Raw genomic sequence first — 19,478 nt, 5'->3', positions numbered from 1 at the left:
AGAAAACAATCTAAGAACCGTCAAGATTTTTCTCACTGTAAAGCTTGCCTATTTTAATAGATCTGGAGAAGCATACAACAACCATCAATTTTCATCACAGGAGTTAAAGTTTTCCTCTGAATAGAACAGCATATCTTATTTCAAAACTATGTCATTCCGCTCTGCAGCAAGCTAACTCCCAGAGATTTATAAGGATACACTAATCTCAAATGACAAAGTTAACACAGCAGTTCAATAAACGTAACATGTGTTTTCTTTCACAGTACAGAGCCACTCCATAGAATACAAAATTCCAGCAGAAGAATTGCACGGAAGACTACACCAGCCAGCCAACAATCTAGAACCAAGTGTTTCAAAGTCAATGGTCAGGTATTCATTACCATTACAAAAATTGAAAAAACAATGAGTGACAGACAAAGTGATAAAACAGTTCGGAATCATAATGTAGCGTCCAAACGAATAATGGAGCAACAGTCCAGATTAAAAACCAAATTAAGACACACCATCCACGTGCACATATAGATGGAACTCCTAAGTTTACATAAGTCAAATGCAACAAACATCTTGGGGCATTACAGTTGCAGCCAGTAATCACACCACAGTTCGCCACTAACAGTGGGATCTAGCAGCAGCAAATGGTCATGGTCACTGTCATTGTCACCCTTACAAGGCTTGGATGTTGCACCTCATCCTGTAGATGAAGACAACATTATGTTAAGCTCCCACCTTACATCACGAAGATAGTTTCCCCACTGGACATCCCTCCCCTAAACAGAGATATAAGCAGATACACAGCTCCAATCAGCTTGACAGTACCAACACCATGCCTCCAGACAGGATCAGGACATCTCTAGTCACCATACAGAAGAGCCAGACAGGACATTCTACTAATTGGCAGTAGTCAACTTTCACTGGATTCAGAAATAGACCAGTGTTCAAAAATATAACAGTGCAAATGAACTTCAAGCTACATTGTCACACACCCTTTTTGCACTAGATAAGTAATGCATTAATTTCTATTAATACATTATTGTAAATTGTTGTTAATCAGTGTTACCATCATTTACACCACTGTGATGTAACTGTAGTGGCTGTGCACAAAGCCACCTCATATGAGCAACTACTTTTGATAGTGGGAGGTTCTCTTTCGCCCACATTTATGTTTGGCGTCAACAGTATTTTGTGAATATAACAGGGAAAAATATTTTAGAGTGAATATGTTTTGCATCTGAAGATTATTTTAATAATTCATAGGTTAATTTAGAATTACATGCTATTTTCTAATGTCAACAAAAACTGTATCTCTTCAGCTGATCTTTATAACAGCGGATCAGTTTTTTATGAAATACTCACCTTTCTGTACACAAGTGAACAGCATGCCACCCGAACTCTCATTCCAACACTCTGTGCAATCAGTGTAGAGTGATGCATTATGAATAAGCTAATTACACATGACAGGATCAGAGCTCCTGAATACCAGTACATTTCCTGTCTTGAAACTACTTCATTATTACTGAAGTGTCTTATGACAGCAGCGAGGAATATCGGTTGAGCAATTCTGTAACATCACGTGAAACTGCATACATAAATATCATTTTCAGGACATTTTAAGCAAAGTAATTTTTAAATAGTGGATAAAAAAGTAAAGTGCACTTACTACTAAATTACAAATTTTTTAATTTACATTAAATCCAGAATGTCAATTTATCAAAACACGTTTACAAGGGGACTTCAAGAAGTAAGTTACACACTTATATGGCAGGCCAAGTTTAACTTTTATTGAATGTTGCGCTACACTTTGAAGTTACATAGATACGTGACACTATTTTTCATCATAGTCACCAAGTCTCTAAAAACGAAGGTCAGAACATTCTACCAATTGTTCAATCATTAAACAATAGAAATTCCCTCCCTGGTCATGGAGCCGTTGAAGGACAGCTGCTTGAACATCTTCACTGATGTAAAATCTCTTACCCAGATTTCTTTCTGCTTGCAAAAGCAATGAAAATTTATTGTGCAAGATCTGTAATTCCCTATCAGCATCACCTACACCTGTATGGCATTTGTCAAATTGTTGGTACAATTCATCTTTGGCTGGTCATGATTGCCGTTTACCACCAGTAATATGTGGTAAACCTATGTGCAATTCAGATGTTTTGCCCAAAAAAATCTTACAGTCTCACGTACTTCAACAATGGAGTACATTTCCAATTGCAGCACCATTTCGATTGTGCACTGTGATGCACACATCTGTACCACAGTACAACTGTTTTTGCAAGAAACTTGCAAGGTGTACTCTCTTCTGAGAATGCACCACTTATTGCACCGTGGTCTTAGCATGGGATGACCTAATTTACATTCTGAAGTCCCTGCATATCTTGATGAAAATGGTTGGATAGGTCATGTCTCCTTTTCACCATTGGTGTAGTATTTTCACTAACTCTAAAGTTATTCTCTTCTGTTGCTGGCATAAACTATTCTGTATGATACAGTTTGGCATAAGCATTAAACAAATGGTTTGTGTCATTGCAAGACAGTTTGCAAGTGTGGTATCCAATTCCTCCTAACTGTAGTGTCATCCCACTGAATGCCCATTTCTGCAGGATTGTGTAGCAGAGAAGATATCTGATGTTCTGCTTCTAGAAGTGGTCATGACTGTACGATTGTTTCTGTGACTAGTTTCTTCTACCAACAGAGCTATCAATAAATGTTAACTTTGTGTCATGTACCAGACTGTCTGTTCTACATCCTATGCAAATTTGCCGAAGTAGTGACACCCAGCTAACAAAGGCTTTTGTGGTACATCATGATATGAACTCTGATGAGGTCGTTTCCACTGACTGAGCTGCTGTTTCTGAGAATATTGCCCCATCATCTGCTGGTGAGCTGCATTATACAGTTTCCCAGGTCACCATCCAACTACCATCTTTCTCCACTACCCAACCAGCTCTTTAGTTCATGCAGGTTGAAGTTAGTTTCCATTGTTGTGGCATAACATCTGAACATACAAATTGTGCGTATGTGGCCAGTAAGCTGTACCACCACTAAGCTGCCGAGGTTGCCGATATCACCACCACACCACCACTCGTCGAGCTACACCGTCACCTCAAGATGGACTTCGTAGGCCATTCTCCCTGTCTCCAGTGGAGAGCATACATCAACTGATTACTGATGACATTTATGGCAGAACTCCTGCACCACGTCTGCAGCGTAGTCAGTACTGGGACAAACTGCTCCAGATGCTATGGTGAACCGGCTGCCTGGCCAGGCATGTGCCGTCCTGCAACTCGACAATCTTTCACTGCAACAACTAGTGGCCCTTGCTGACACTGTGGTCAAAGCCCTCACTGCAGCCCAGTGTTCCGGCTGAGCTCATTTTACTGTTATCAGGGCTGCCTCCAACACAAGAACTGTACTGCCAGCCAGCACTGTGGACCACAATGCTCAGCACCCACCATGGTCAAGAATTCTAGCTGCTTTCAGCCAATATTGAAGCTGTTCCTGCACCAACACATCTTTTCTGGCACAACTGGGACCATCAACATTCCGAAGACCAACTCACCACGTGCTGACGGCATTGCACATTTGGCGAGAAAGCTCCACGCTGACGCCCACCGTGTGACGACCTAAATGACAACATCCCCACAAATGAGTGTGCAGAGAAGATGCATTGCCTCATCACCGACAGAAGGTTCCCGACACACACTGGTTCTGACCAGTGTGACTATCCATGTATGTTTTCCCCTGGGCATCTGCGAATAATACCATTCCGGCTATCATCATCTCATCCACTGTCAATTACAGTGTCTACCCAATGCAAGTGGATCTAGGTCTGCACTGCACCTTCAGCTGGCAGTTCTTCGTTGAAGACTTCACAGAGCCAATCGTTGGTGACAATTTCTTAGCACATTTTTGGCTCCTTCCTGACACTGCCAGCTCTAATCTCATCAATATGGACTCCAGTTACTTGGCCATCACATTCCACAGTGTTGCACAAAACTTTATGCCAAAAATTGTCCATGCTGTTAACACAGGGCAGTAAGAGGACCACCTGTACCATTTCCCATGCGTCATATGCCCACATGGAGGACCCAAGAGGTACGACAGAGTACAGTACAGTACAGTACAGTACAGTACAGTACAGTACATCATCTGCACGATGACTGGCACCACAGTTAATAGAAGAAAATGCTGCCTCACATCAGAGTAACTTGCACTGCTAAAGCCAAATTTGAGGTTATGCTTTGACATGGTATCATTTGCTGTTTAGCCAGCCTGGTCCACTCCTCTCCATCTCGTACCGAAGAAGAATGCATCCTGCTAACCCTGTAGTGACTATTGCGCTCTTAATGCATGCACTATCCAGACAGATATCCAGTCCCAAACCTTCATGATTTCAGCCGAACTGGCAGTGGCACTTCAGTGTTCCAAATACTTGACTGCAAGAAGGCATTCATTTGCAGATATGTGGGTGTTCAGTAAGTCACTAGAAAATCCAAGAGATGGCACTGAAGATATCAAAACCTTTTGCTAGTAGTGTCACGTGTGTTAGAGGCCAGGTAGAGTTGCAGCGGTATCCAGGACATGGTTTCCTTGTCCCAGTCAACTGAAGCAACCAGCTCTTGTTTATTTCAAAAGATGGTAAGAAGAGAGTTTTGAATGTTGTTTAAACTTTGCTATTTAAAAGACTTACACCAAAATAGATCAAAGCTGAGTTGAATGAAGTTCACAGCACATCTACTTTCCCATTTGCCACTGTTACCAATTGGTAAATGAGTTTAAACACGGTTGTACATCCACAAAAGATAAATTGCATTAAGGATTTCCAGTGGAAGTGACCACCCAGAAATGACTGATAAAATCCACAATATTGTTTTCAGTGACCGATGAATAACTGAATGAAATATATGAGGCCATAGGTATGTCACAAGGTACAGTGCTTTCAGTTTTGCATGAAAAATAGTATGTGGGGAAAAAACTAAGAGATTAGTGCCGTGCTTGCTCACTGTGGAGAACAAACACAACCATAGGTTCGAAGGTGAGGCCAAGGTCGTTTTGATACTTTCTGCCAGGTTTCAGCATTAATACCGAAATGTGGACAAAATATGGCTACCCTAACCTACTATACTGCAGAGACTAAGGAGTAATCAAAACAGTTTTTGAATGTTTTTTGGTTCGGGTTTTTGAATGCAGACGGGATCCGAGGAAGATGAAGAGACAAACTGGCTGGCAAGGTGATGGCCACATGTTTTTGGGATGCATGCAGAGTCACCTACATCAATTAATTGCAAAAGGGACAAACAATAACTGGGGAGTATTATGCATTATTATTGCACCAGCTTAATGAAGAAACTGAGGACATACATCCTCATTTGAACAAGAACAAGATTCTCTTCCTTCGCACAGCAAACACAGACGAGATCCCCTGTGATGCACAGCCTGCAGCCATGCCTACTCCAGAAGTCGAATGAGAAGGAATGTCGCTTTTAGTGAAGCCCAAGAAGATACTATTGCGCAAAAAACTTTGAAACTGTGTCTTTTTCCGGAAAGCACTGGATGCTATATGTGCACCTTCAACAGCCAAAATTACAGAATTAAAGCTCAAATTATTGGAACAAACACTGTTTTTAACTAGATGTGACTCTCAGAGGCTTTTTGTTTCTGAATTTAAATGACTAAGGATGTCATCGGCCACACAGATCTGGATAACAAAGTTGGAGGAACAATTGGGAAACTGTAAAGAGTTAATAGGGGAATTATGATGAAAAATAAAAAATCCTGAATTTTTTCCATCTTTTTCAAGGGACTCACTGAACGACCCTCTTACTAGTCACCACAGAAGACATCTTGAATAAAGGCATCACGATGCCCTTTGGCCTCTTCTAATATCTTTACATGAAATTTGGTTTCCAGAATGCTACACAAACATGGCAGCAATTCATTGAATATATGCTTCATGAACAACACCTTTGCTTCACCCATCTCAACAACATCTTTCTGTTTGCTTCTTTGCTGCAGCAAAGCTGGAAACATCTGTCAGCAGTGTTTCAATGGCAAACAATTCTGAGGCTATCATTAATCCTTCCAAATGCATCTTCAGAGTCTCCCAGGTGTCATTTCTGCATCACCAGATTTGTGCAATCAGCATTGCTACCCTATCTGAGAAAGTTCAGGCTATTCAGGAAATTCAGCTCCCTTTAACTCTTCAAGAACTCTGCCGGTTCCACAGATGCTGAAATTCTATCGCCGCCATCTGCTTGATGTAGCCTCCATCAAAGAACTAACAGACACACTTGCTGGCTCAAACACTAAGGGAAACAATCACATTCCTTGGATGCACCAAATGGGCACCACCTCCATCGCTGCAAAGAACAGCCTTGCTGATGCTGCACTTCTGGCTCCCTGCACATGATACCCAACTGCCACTGGTGGCTGACACCAGCCAGCAAGTCATTGGTGCAGCAGCACTTCAGCGGTTCCTGGCAATCATTTGCCTTATTTTTGGAGCAGCTTACGCCTGCACAAAGTCAATGGAGTGTGTATGACACGGCTCTGTTTGCCCTGTATGAGGCAATCTGCTACTTTCACCAAACACAGGGAGACTCTGAACTTTATGATGTTTTCAAACCACAAACCCATCACATACACCTTGCAGCAGACAATCAGATACTCCTCAGTGAGCTAGTTCCACCAGCTGGAACTTAAGTCTCTGTGCAGCAAGTTCGGCATATTTCGAGACTTGACAATACTGTCGCTGACTGTCCGTCGTGATCACTGGTTGCATCAGTTTTGTCTCTCTCACTGCAGCCAACAGGTCAATATGGAGCTAGACTTACTGCCACAATCCAGACACTGGATTCTTGGCACAGACATGAAACTGTTCTGTGACACCACTGGCAAGCCACAATCTTTCCTATCAACCACTTTCTGCTGGCAGCCCTTTGACAGTACCCACAACCTGTGCCACCATAGTGTTAAAGCTGCTAATGCCAGGCTTGTTACCCGTCAGTTTGTGTGTGGCCTGGCATCTGCACAAACTCTCACAGCTGGACCTACAGTTGTGTCGCTTGTCAGTGTAGTAAGGTCCGCGCTTCCATTTGTCATTTGCCTGAGTCTAAAGGAAGGTTTACCCAGGCCATATTTACTGCCAGTCCCCACCCATCTCTAATGTCCAGCAGTATCTTATAACCACCATCAACTGTTGCACATGCTGGCCAGAGGAAGCACAAATTCAAGACACCTCAGCTGAAACTGTGGCACAAGCATTCATGAGACTCATTTTGGTTCCTCCTCAACATCACAACAGATTGCAGAAGGTAATTTTAATCCCAGCAGAGTGTGGTACTCATTGTCACCACACCACCACATACCACCCAGCCAGCAATGGTATTGGTCTAGCAATGGCATCACTCACAGAGGATTGCTATACTTTACCATGACTACTGAACACCCCATCGTCCTTCCCAGCCTCTGCACAAGTTTCGAGCTAAACCTCTGTACTTCAGTGACTGGGTTGGTCTAAGGTGAGCCCCTTCTGATACCTGAGTAATTTGTCAAGTCATCTGCTACCACTTCTCCCTCTAACATACCAGCCTTGCTGGATGGACTGCACTCCCACATTGCAAGCATCCATCAATCTGGCTCAGCTCTCAGAATGATATTTCACCTTCATTTGTTCACACAGATTTGAATGGTGCCTCGCATGTAATTTTCTGCAGTGAAGACACCACACCTGGTCTCCAAACTATGAACTCCAGTTCTCATAAGATTGTTGGGCAGGTCACCATACACTGGAGGGTGGCCCTACACCTTCCAAACTATCCCTGCCACTACTCAACCCCCCCCCTCCTCCTCCTCCTCCTCCTCCTCCTCCTCCTCCTCCTCCTCCTCCTCCTCCTCCTCCTCCTCCTCCTCCAGCGCCTTCAGATGGTGGTGGTGAGATTGAGTGACATCCACCACCACCACCACCACCACCACCACCACCACCACCAAACTGTCAGTCACACTCTGTGCAGTTTTTGTTTTTTAGGGCGCACAACTACAATGGTCATTAGCGCCCAGACTAAGTTAGGAATGCACCGTGAGGCACAAGGGTAAAAAGACGCAGTGTAGTAAAATCTGGACAGGACGTTAAAATGTGGCGGACTGTCAGCAATTGCCCACATGCGCAGAACGGCACCGGCACAGCCGTCAGCAGATGGCGATGGCCGAACCGGCAGTGACCAATTCGTAAACGGGCCAAAACGACCTCCTCCCGCCGAGACGGGCGTGAGGAGGACGTCCAAGCCGCGGGAAGAGGTTTCAAGGCCCAAAGCTTGTTGTCCGTAAGAAGTCCAATCGGCATGCCACAGCGATAAAATGTGCCGACAAATTACCCTGCTACAATCTGATGAAGGGACACAACAAGAAGCTGTCTGAGGCTGGAGGACCGCAGCCTTGGCCACGGCATCTGCAGCTTCGTTCCCAGGGATACTGACATGGCCAGGAACCCACATAAAGCTAACCGGAGAACCGTCGTCCACCAACTGCTGAGGAGAGCGTTGGATCCGGTGCACGAAAGGGTGAACCGGACACAGATCACTGAGGCTCTGGATGGCGCTCAGAGAAACAGAGCAGATGACATAAGCAGAATGTCGATGGTGGCAGATGTAAAGAACAGCCTGGTAGAGGGCAAAGAGCTCAGCTGTGAAGACCGAACAATGGCCATAGAGCCGGTATTTTAAACTGTGTGCCCCGACAATAAAAGAACACCTGACACCGTCATTGGTCTTAGAGCCACCTGTATAAAGGAAGATCATATTAATGAACTTCGAACGAAGTTCAACAAACCAGAAGCGGTATACCGAAGCTGGGGTAACCTCCTTCGGGAGCGAGCTAAGGTCAAGGTGAACGCGAAACTGAGCCTGGAGCCAAGGTGGCGTTTGGCTCTCACCCACTCGAAAGGTTGCAGAGAGTGAAAAACCAAGGTGCCGAAGGAAGCAACGAACGTGAATGCCAGGGGGTAGCAGGGCAGATACATACAACCCATATTGACGGTCGAGACAGTCGTCAAAAAAGGAATGATAAGACGGGTGGTCGGGCATTGACAGTAGCCGACAGGCATACCGACAAAGCAGTATATCGCGCCGGTAGGTGAGTGGCAATTCACCGGCTTCAGCATGAAGACTCTCGACGGGACTAGTACAAAACGCTCCGATCGCAAGACGTAAACCCCAATGTTGTATGGAGTTGAGGCAGCATAAGATGGACAGCTGTGCAGAGGAGTATACGAAGCTCCCATAATCTAGCTTGGAGCGGACGATCGACCGATATAGGTGGTTCGATCCGCTCCCCACGACATACCACTGAGAACACTGAGGACATTTAGAGAACGGGTACAACGGGCAGCCAAATATGACATGTAGAGAACAGCTAAGTTTCCTGTCAAATGTAAGACCTAAAAATTTTGTTGTCTCCACGAATGGGAGAGCATCAGGACCAAGTCGTAAGGACGGTGGGAGAAACTCTTTGCAGCGGCAGAAGTTAATACAGACCGTATTCTCGGCAGAAAAACGAAGCCATTGGAGACATTCCAGGAGTAAAGACGGTAAAGAGAACGCTGAAGACAGCGCTCCAGGAAACATGTACGCTGCGTGCTGCAATAGATGGTAAAATCGTCCACGAAAAGGGAGCCTGATACATCAGCTGGGAGGCAATCCATTATTGGATTGATCACTATGGCGAAGAGAGTGACGCTCAAAACTGAACCTTGTGGCACCCCATTCTCCTGGCGAAAGGTGTCTGACAAGACAGAACCCACACGTACCCTGAACTGACGATCCATTAAAAAGGATCGAATAATAAGAGGGAGGCGACCGCGAAGGCCCCACGTATGCATGGTGCGGAGAATGCCCGCCCTCCAACAGGTGTCTTAAGCCTTCTCCGGCTCAGGCTACCCCAGACAACAGAAGAAGGAGTAAAACTGTTGAAGGTGCTTGTGAAAGCAGCCCAACTGGCTTTCTTGCTTTCTTTAATAACACGACGACACAGCGCACGTAAACGTTTATAATTGATACAATTCGCCACTGTAGGGTGGCGTTTAAAGGTGCGTAAAGCACGTCGACGAGCACGTAAAGCGTCTCTACATGCTGCGGTCCACCAGGGGACCGGTACGTGACGTGGAGAAGAAGTAGGGTGAGGGATGGAATATTCAGCAGCAGTGAGAATGACTTCCGTGAGGTGTGCGACCTGACTATCGCAGTTTGTGAAGGTTTGATCCTGAAAAATCGCCCTGGAAGAGAAGAGCCCCCAATCTGCTTTGAAGACGTTCCAACTAGTTGAGCACGGAGAGGGGGTATGATGCAGGAGATGGATAACACACAGGAAGTGCTCGCTTGAATATGTATCAGAAAGTGCATACCACTCAAACCGGCGTGCAAGTTGGGTAGTACATATAGAGAGGTCTGAATGGGAATAGGTGTGAGATTTGTCCGAAAGAAAAGTGGGGGCGCCAGTATTGAGGCAGACAACATTGAGCTGGTTGAAAAGGTCTGCTAACAGGGAGCCCCTTGGGTAGGATGTGGAGAGCCCCAAAGGGGATGGTGGGCATTGAAGTCTCCAGTTAACAAATATGGTGCAGGTAGCTGAGCAATAATTTGCATCATGTCTGCCCTGGTAACGGCAGACGACAATTGAGTGTAAACGGTACAAATGGAAAATGTAAAAGTGGGGAGAGTAATTCGGACGGCAACTGCCTGCAGGCCAGTGTGCAATGTGATGGGATCGTAGTAAATATTATCCCGGACCAGCAACGTAACCTCTCCATGAGCCAGAATACCTGCCACAGGGGTAGGTCAAAACGCACAGAGGTGTAGTGTGCCAAGACAATTTGATCGCATGGGCGTAGCTTTGTTTCCTGGAGGGCTACGACGAGCGGACAGTGCAAGCGGAGCAGCAACTTTAAGTCCTCTCAGTTGGAGCGAATGCTGAGAATATTACAGTGAATAAGTGCCATCGTAAGAAGAAAAGGAAGATGAAAGAAGGGGTCACCTCGAAGGCCGCTGAGGGCCTGGCTTCGAGCGAGCACTGCCGCCGCTATCAGTAGGCGGACAGTCATCGTCCATTGGTTCTATAGGTTCATCGGCCATCTTGTTAAGATGGCCGGGAGGGGGAGCTTCCTCTGCAGGTGAACGGCCAGATGTTTGGCTACCAGCAGTGTGGCCAGGTGAAACGGATGACGGCCTGGGGCGGCAACCGCTGGGTGGCGCAGGAGAAGAAATGCGCCGTGGCGGAGAAGGAAAACTGTGCTTCCTATTATCCTTCTTGGAAGGTCGTTTACTGGAAGTACTGGTCGATGGCTGGGAGTTTGAGGTGCGTAGGAAGTCTGCACAGGGCGGTTCCTTCTTGAAGGCCCGTGCATCTGACTTCTGGGTCTACGTCTTGGCAGAAGCTGATGAAGGTGCTTGTGTCTGAGGGGTGACGGGAGAAAGAGGAGATGTCGACCGTGCGATCTTAGCACTAGCCGAATGGACGACCGTAGTGCTGAAGGTCAGATCGCATGTCTGGGTTGCCACCTCCCTGGTAGTCCAAGGAGAGGCGAGGACAGTACTATATTTCCCCGCTGGGAGCAGCATGGTCTTCCTACTAGCAAATAGCTTGCGAGCAGCCGAGGTGGACACATTCTCTTTGACCCGAATTTCCTGTATACAATGTTCTTCCTTGTAGATGGGACAGTCGCGGGAGGACACTGCATGGTCACCCTGACAGTTCACACAACGAGGAGATGAAGGTAGACAGTCAACCCTCATGGGCATACCTGCCACAAGTGACACATTTAGCTGCATTGGAACAAGACTGGCGAGTGTGATTAAATCGCTGACACTGGTAGCAGCGTGTAGGTGTCGGGACATAGGGGCGAACAGAAATAACCTCATAGCCCTCTTTGATGCACGACGGCAGCTGAAAACTATCAAAGGTCAAGAAAAGTGTCCGGGTCGGTACAAGGTCATTGTTGACCTTATTCATGACCCCTACGGAGAGCCGTCACGCCCTGCTCAGCGAGGAAAGACTGAATCTCCTCGTCAGTCAATCCGTCGAGTGATCTAGTGGTATAAGACTTGACAGATCCGGCTATGGCATCTACGCCCTTCTGGATAACGAAAGGGTTGACAGAGGAAAAATCCTTTCCGTCCTCAGATCGAGAAACTACGAGGAACTGTGGGGGCAGGCGGTAGTACTTTTGTGACTGGTGGCTGGTCAAGTTTCCATTTGTGGGCAGAAGTCGACAGAGAAGAAGAGAAATCCATTGCGGAGGAATCCCCCATGATTGCCAGCGTCTCCGATGGCGCGCTCCTTCCTTGTGGGGACCCTCTCAGGGGGCACTCCCGCCATAGGTGAATGTTTACACCTCAGGTCTCACCTCCCGAGAAACAGACGGAGGGACCGATCGGCATGGTCAGAAGGTATCAGCTCAGCCAATCACCCCTCCCTGGGCCTGGCCTTCACCAGGGGGTACATGCCTGCCTTACTTGTCTACCCAGGGTGGGGAATTACATGTTACCCAGTAACCGGGAACGCATGGGTCGGCCTTCAGGTGAGAGAGGGGGGGGGCAACGAGAAGAGGGGGGGGCAACGAGAAGAGGGGGGGGCAACGAGAAGAGGGGGGGCAACGAGAAGAGGGGGGGGCAACGAGAAGAGGGGGGGCAACGAGAAGAGGGGGGGCAACGAGAAGGGGGGGGGCAACGAGAAGAGGGGGGGCAACGAGAAGGGGGGGGGGCAACGAGAAGGGGGGGGGCAACGAGAAGAGGGGGGGGGGCAACGAGAAGAGGGGGGGGGGCAACGAGAAGAGGGGGGGGCAACGAGAAGAGGGGGGGGGGGCAACGAGAAGAGGGGGGGGCAACGAGAAGAGGGGGGGGGGGCAACGAGAAGAGGGGGGGCAACGAGAAGAGGGGGGGGGGGGCAACGAGAAGAGGGGGGGCAACGAGAAGAGGGGGGGGCAACGAGAAGAGGGGGGGGCAACGAGAAGAGGGGGGGGCAACGAGAAGAGGGGGGGGGCAACGAGAAGAGGGGGGGGCAACGAGAAGAGGGGGGGGGGCAACGAGAAGAGGGGGGGGGCAACGAGAAGAGGGGGGGCAACGAGAAGAGGGGGGGGCAACGAGAAGAGGGGGGGGCAACGAGAAGAGGGGGGGCAACGAGAAGAGGGGGGGGGGCAACGAGAAGAGGGGGGGGGGCAACGAGAAGAGGGGGGAGGGGGGCAACGAGAAGAGGGGGGGGGGCAACGAGAAGAGGGGGGGGGGGCAACGAGAAGAGGGGGGGCAACGAGAAGAGGGGGGGCAACGAGAAGAGGGGGGGGGCAACTAGAAGAGGGGGGGGGGCAACTAGAAGAGGGGGGGGGCAACTAGAAGAGGGGGGGGGCAACTAGAAGAGGGGGGGGGGCAACTAGAAGAGGGGGGGGCAACTAGAAGAGGGGGGGGGCAACTAGAAGAGGGGGGGGCAACGAGAAGAGGGGGGGGGGCAACGAGAAGAGGGGGGGGGGCAACGAGAAGAGGGGGGGGGGGCAACGAGAAGAGGGGGGGGGGCAACGAGAAGAGGGGGGGGGGGCAACGAGAAGAGGGGGGGGGGCAACGAGAAGAGGGGGGGGCAACGAGAAGAGGGGGGGGCAACGAGAAGAGGGGGGGGCAACGAGAAGAGGGGGGGGGCAACGAGAAGAGGGGGGGGCAACGAGAAGAGGGGGGGGGCAACGAGAAGAGGGGGGGGGCAACGAGAAGAGGGGGGGCAACGAGAAGAGGGGGGGGGGCAACGAGAAGAGGGGGGGGGCAACGAGAAGAGGGGGGGGGCAACGAGAAGAGGGGGGGGCAACGAGAAGAGGGGGGGGCAACGAGAAGAGGGGGGGGGCAACGAGAAGAGGGGGGGGGCAACGAGAAGAGGGGGGGGGGGCAACGAGAAGAGGGGGGGGGGCAACGAGAAGAGGGGGGGGGGCAACGAGAAGAGGGGGGGGGGCAACGAGAAGAGGGGGGGCAACGAGAAGAGGGGGGGGGCAACGAGAAGAGGGGGGGGCAACGAGAAGAGGGGGGGCAACGAGAAGAGGGGGGGGCAACGAGAAGAGGGGGGGCAACGAGAAGAGGGGGGGCAACGAGAAGAGGGGGGGCAACGAGAAGAGGGGGGGCAACGAGAAGAGGGGGGGCAACGAGAAGAGGGGGGGCAACGAGAAGAGGGGGGGCAACGAGAAGAGGGGGGGGCAACGAGAAGAGGGGGGGGGGCAACGAGAAGAGGGGGGGGGCAACGAGAAGAGGGGGGGGGCAACGAGAAGAGGGGGGGGGGCAACGAGAAGAGGGGGGGGGGCAACGAGAAGAGGGGGGGGCAACGAGAAGAGGGGGGGGCAACGAGAAGAGGGGGGGCAACGAGAAGAGGGGGGGGGCAACGAGAAGAGGGGGGGGGGCAACGAGAAGAGGGGGGGGCAACGAGAAGAGGGGGGGCAACGAGAAGAGGGGGGGGCAACGAGAAGAGGGGGGGCAACGAGAAGAGGGGGGGCAACGAGAAGAGGGGGGGCAACGAGAAGAGGGGGGGCAACGAGAAGAGGGGGGGCAACGAGAAGAGGGGGGGCAACGAGAAGAGGGGGGGCAACGAGAAGAGGGGGGGCAACGAGAACGAGGGGGGGGCAACGAGAAGAGGGGGGGCAACGAGAAGAGGGGGGGGGCAACGAGAAGAGGGGGGGGCAACGAGAAGAGGGGGGGCAACGAGAAGAGGGGGGGCAACGAGAAGAGGGGGGGCAACGAGAAGAGGGGGGGCAACGAGAAGAGGGGGGGGCAACGAGAAGAGGGGGGGCAACGAGAAGAGGGGGGGCAACGAGAAGAGGGGGGGCAACGAGAAGAGGGGGGGCAACGAGAAGAGGGGGGGCAACGAGAAGAGGGGGGGGCAACGAGAAGAGGGGGGGCAACGAGAAGAGGGGGGGCAACGAGAAGAGGGGGGGGCAACGAGAAGAGGGGGGGCAACGAGAAGAGGGGGGGCAACGAGAAGAGGGGGGGCAACGAGAAGAGGGGGGGCAACGAGAAGAGGGGGGGCAACGAGAAGAGGGGGGGCAACGAGAAGAGGGGGGGCAACGAGGAAGAGGGGGGGCAACGAGAAGAGGGGGGGCAACGAGAAGAGGGGGGGCAACGAGAAGAGGGGGGGCAACGAGAAGAGGGGGGCAACGAGAAGAGGGGGGGCAACGAGAAGAGGGGGGGCAACGAGAAGAGGGGGGGCAACGAGAAGAGGGGGGGCAACGAGAAGAGGGGGGCAACGAGAAGAGGGGGGGCAACGAGAAGAGGGGGGCAACGAGAAGAGGGGGGCAACGAGAAGAGGGGGGCAACGAGAAGAGGGGGGCAACGAGAAGAGGGGGGCAACGAGAAGAGGGGGGCAACGAGAAGAGGGGGGCAACGAGAAGAGGGGGGCAACGAGAAGAGGGGGGCAACGAGAAGAGGGGGGCAACGAGAAGAGGGGGGCAACGAGAAGAGGGGGGCAACGAGAAGAGGGGGGCAACGAGAAGAGGGGGGCAACGAGAAGAGGGGGGCAACGAGAAGAGGGGGGCAACGAGAAGAGGGGGGCAACGAGAAGAGGGGGGCAACGAGAAGAGGGGGGCAACGAGAAGAGGGGGGCAACGAGAAGAGGGGGGCAACGAGAAGAGGGGGGCAACGAGAAGAGGGGGGCAACGAGAAGAGGGGGGCAACGAGAAGAGGGGGGCAACGAGAAGAGGGGGGCAACGAGAAGAGGGGGGCAACGAGAAGAGGGGGGCAACGAGAAGAGTAAGTAAGACAGTGAGATGGAGAAGAACAAAGAAAGGAACCTACTAAAGGAAGGAAGAAACGAGAAGTGAAAAACCAAAATGACCGCAAATATAGGTCGTGTAACCGTCCGTCTCCGGACGCAGGTTCTAACTACCCCCTTGAGGGGGAGGGACTCCTTTTAGTCACCTCTTACGACAGGCAGGAATACCTCGGGCCTATTCTAACCCCCGGACCCGTTGGGGGGGCGCTCTGTGCAGTGAGTGCGCTTGCCAGCTCACCAGCTCAGTTCGCCTCCACATTACTACCTGTGGGGAAAAGGAGAGGGAGGGATGGGGAGGGAGAGGAGGGATGCAGCTGTGTGGGTCTACCAACCACGATTAGCAAGGATAGCTAACCACAGCATTGCCATGTGTCAGCCAACAGCGAACCTACAGTGCGGGCTGCAATGCAGAGCTGGAAACAGCCTTAGCCAACCTGCTAGCTTACAGTACGTACCTCAGCATGTTGCCGGTAGTACGCGCACTGGCCAGCTGACATAGAAGCAGAAACACAGAACCTTAATGCTACAGTCTGCAAATGTGGCATCCAGTTCTTACTTCAGTGGTCACCTGAGCCTCATCAATGCCACACGCTGTGCGATCATAGTGGAAGCTTGAGTGATGGATTGTGCAGTGTCTTCAGTGCTTGCTTGGGCAAAGGAACATCTCAGTGTTACAGTGGTCAACTGAGTAACGGATAATGCACAGTATGTTCATAGGCTGCTCGTGTCACCGACCATGTTCAGTGAGTAAGTTATCACCCCTGCGATAAGTAATGATTGGTTACAGTACGACCATTTCCAAAACTAGTCTCTTGAACAAACTGAGATTAGCCTAGTGAGCTATTACTTCGTATGTCACTGAACATGCCTGTTCTATATTATATGTAAATTTTCCCAAAGTGCTCCAAGCTGTCTATCCCTGCAAAGCTACAAAGCATCTGTTGACTGTTTTGGTATGTACATCTGCTTTGGTAGCACAAATATTCTGCTCATCACTCTTTGGATGTGCGATAAGAGACAAATTATTTAAGAAACGTCACTTCACTTTTTAAGTCCTTTTTGAGTACCCAGTAACAATAAGTTTCACATGTTTTGGGTTCAATATTATGCAATTTTCATGTGTGTTGTGCATGTAATGAAGATGTTGATGAGATATTCTCTGGTGCAAACTTAGATTGGACAGATAACCACCCATACATGTCTGCACAGAATAGTTTAAGATAGAAATGGATACCTTGTATGTTAAATATTACATTTCACAAATACATCCACCAAGGAGTATATAGTTTCTCCTTTTACATTATTATATGTAATGAAAGTCATTCATATGTACAGTTTACCAGAGGGAAATGACTGCAGTAATCAGACCAGTACACTTTCCCCATGAAGTTCACTGGGAGCAAGTCTTCAATGTCATGAGACACAACCACTCATCATATGTGAAAATAATGTAAAGCATTGGGAAAGTAATCAAAACCATCTATGAACGTAAGGATAAATGCTCACACAATTTTCAGTATTTCCAAGGCATATTTGGTGTAAGGTACATATTTAAATGTTGATGCTGCCTGCAATGTTACAAACTATGCAAATTATGTAGCACACTCACCTTAAAATTAAATGATAAAAACCTAACATCAAGCCATGTACTACATACTGGCCAATGAAAGTTTTGAAAATAGCTCTAGTCAGACTTGGTTTTGCGCCATGTTTTGCCTGAACACACTCTAATTCATACATCCAGTTCCTGAAACAGAAAACTTCCTTTAATGTCACAACAGAAGCAAACACACCCACACACAGTATGTAAACAATTAAGAGCTGCAGGTCTCTCTGACAGGTATTACGACCAGCACAGAGCACATTAGTTAGTTCCTTATTACTGCGGTTTACCAAGCCTGTTAGGGTATATAAGAGGTGTGAACAGTGGGTGACCACTGAACGACATGCAGATGCCACATACTCCTGTGACACAGCATTATCAGCATCTGACAAGACATTGAAAGGGTCTTCATTGTAGATCTCCGGCCATCTGGTCCAATTACGCAATATCCTTATTTGTGGGGCTTTCGAGTGCGAGTGTGGTACAATGTCGAACTGCAAGCAAACGTGAGGACCGGCATACTCGTCGAGGATCTGGCCAACCGTGTCTGACGATCACTAAAGACGATTGCACCGAGCACATTGTACCCCACTTTACTTCACATCTGCGACTGGCACATGACAAGTAATGTACTCACGTCGACATTCTGTGTCACCCTGCATCATTGGTCGAGATTAGCAGCAGCAGACTTGGGAATTACCGTCCAAAGTGTAGGCTGCCATTAACACAACACAAACTGCTGCATTTGGCACGGCAGCACGACTGACGCGTGGACCGCTGACGACTGGCTTCACATTGTGTTCAGTGACAAACCAAAATTCTGCACTACACTGGATGACCATAATTGGCAGGTAAGGCAGTGACCTGAGGAGGGGACCTATTCTTCCAATGTTTTGTAGAGATACATCAGTGTTACTCCTGACAGCATGGTGTGGGGAGCCTTTGGGTACGACTTCGCATCTCTGCTGGCGATTACTGAGGGAACTCTGACCTCACATATGTATGTCATTGACAGCCCTCATTTTCGTTTATCATCTCTCATGCTACGCTATCATGGTGCCATTTTCAATGTAACAATGCTCACTGAGACATGGTCACACCTCTATGAACTGTGTGAACAATCCTGAGGTATTGATGTGGCCAGCAAGAACCACCAGATCTGTAATCAATAGCAACTGAGGGAGCACCTCAAATGTCAACTCCATTTCAGTGCCAGTATTCAGGATATCATCAACCAGTTACCACAGCCGTGGGCTAGTCCACCTTGAGAGAAGCTCCAACGGCTTCGCAACACTGTTCCAACTGAAACAGTACTCGCACCCAGGCCAGAGAGGATACGTCATAATGATAAGGGGATCTTGCTACAAAGTCATTTGTAAATTTTGTCTATTTTATCATCAATGGAATAATACACTCCTGGAAATGGAAAAAAGAACACATTGACACCGGTGTGTCAGACCCACCATACTTGCTCCGGACACTGCGAGAGGGCTGTACAAGCAATGATCACACGCATGGCACAGCGGACACACCAGGAACCGCGGTGTTGGCCGTCGAATGGCGCTAGCTGCGCAGCATTTGTGCACCGCCGCCGTCAGTGTCAGCCAGTTTGCCGTGGCATACGGAGCTCCATCGCAGTCTTTAACACTGGTAGCATGCCGCGACAGCGTGGACGTGAACCGTATGTGCAGTTGACGGACTTTGAGCGAGGGCGTATAGTGGGCATGCGGGAGGCCGGGTGGACGTACCGCCGAATTGCTCAACACGTGGGGCGTGAGGTCTCCACAGTACATCGATGTTGTCGCCAGTGGTCGGCGGAAGGTGCACGTGCCCGTCGACCTGGGACCGGACCGCAGCGACGCACGGATGCACGCCAAGACCGTAGGATCCTACGCAGTGCCGTAGGGGACCGCACCGCCACTTCCCAGCAAATTAGGGACACTGTTGCTCCTCGGGTATCGGCGAGGACCATTAGCAACCGTCTCCATGAAGCTGGGCTACGGTCCCGCACACCGTTAGGCCGTCTTCCGCTCACGCCCCAACATCGTGCAGCCCGCCTCCACTGGTGTCGCGACAGGCGTGAATGGAGACGTGT

The 19,478-nt window shown here is 50.0% G+C and overlaps 1 protein-coding gene across 2 annotated transcripts in view; it reads right to left on the bottom strand.

Moving 5' to 3' along the window:
* LOC126235666 (ATP-binding cassette subfamily C member 4-like) overlaps positions 1–19,478 on the bottom strand; it is a 297,379-nt gene that overhangs the window by 125,431 nt on the left and 152,470 nt on the right. For both annotated transcript variants that reach the window (XR_007544798.1, XM_049944389.1), the window contains exons 3-4: positions 17,390–17,527; positions 1,354–1,558 (exon numbers count right to left, since the gene is read on the bottom strand). Coding sequence is in view for 1 of the 2 variants with exons in the window: in XM_049944389.1 (XP_049800346.1) it covers positions 1,354–1,558; positions 17,390–17,527 (343 nt within the window). In the remaining variant the exon portion in view is untranslated. The remainder of the gene's footprint in view (positions 1–1,353; positions 1,559–17,389; positions 17,528–19,478) is intronic.

Source organism: Schistocerca nitens, chromosome 2 (assembly GCF_023898315.1).
Source record: "Schistocerca nitens isolate TAMUIC-IGC-003100 chromosome 2, iqSchNite1.1, whole genome shotgun sequence".
Taxonomy (NCBI): domain Eukaryota; kingdom Metazoa; phylum Arthropoda; class Insecta; order Orthoptera; family Acrididae; genus Schistocerca; species Schistocerca nitens.
This window is presented reverse-complemented; position numbering and strand designations above follow the sequence as displayed.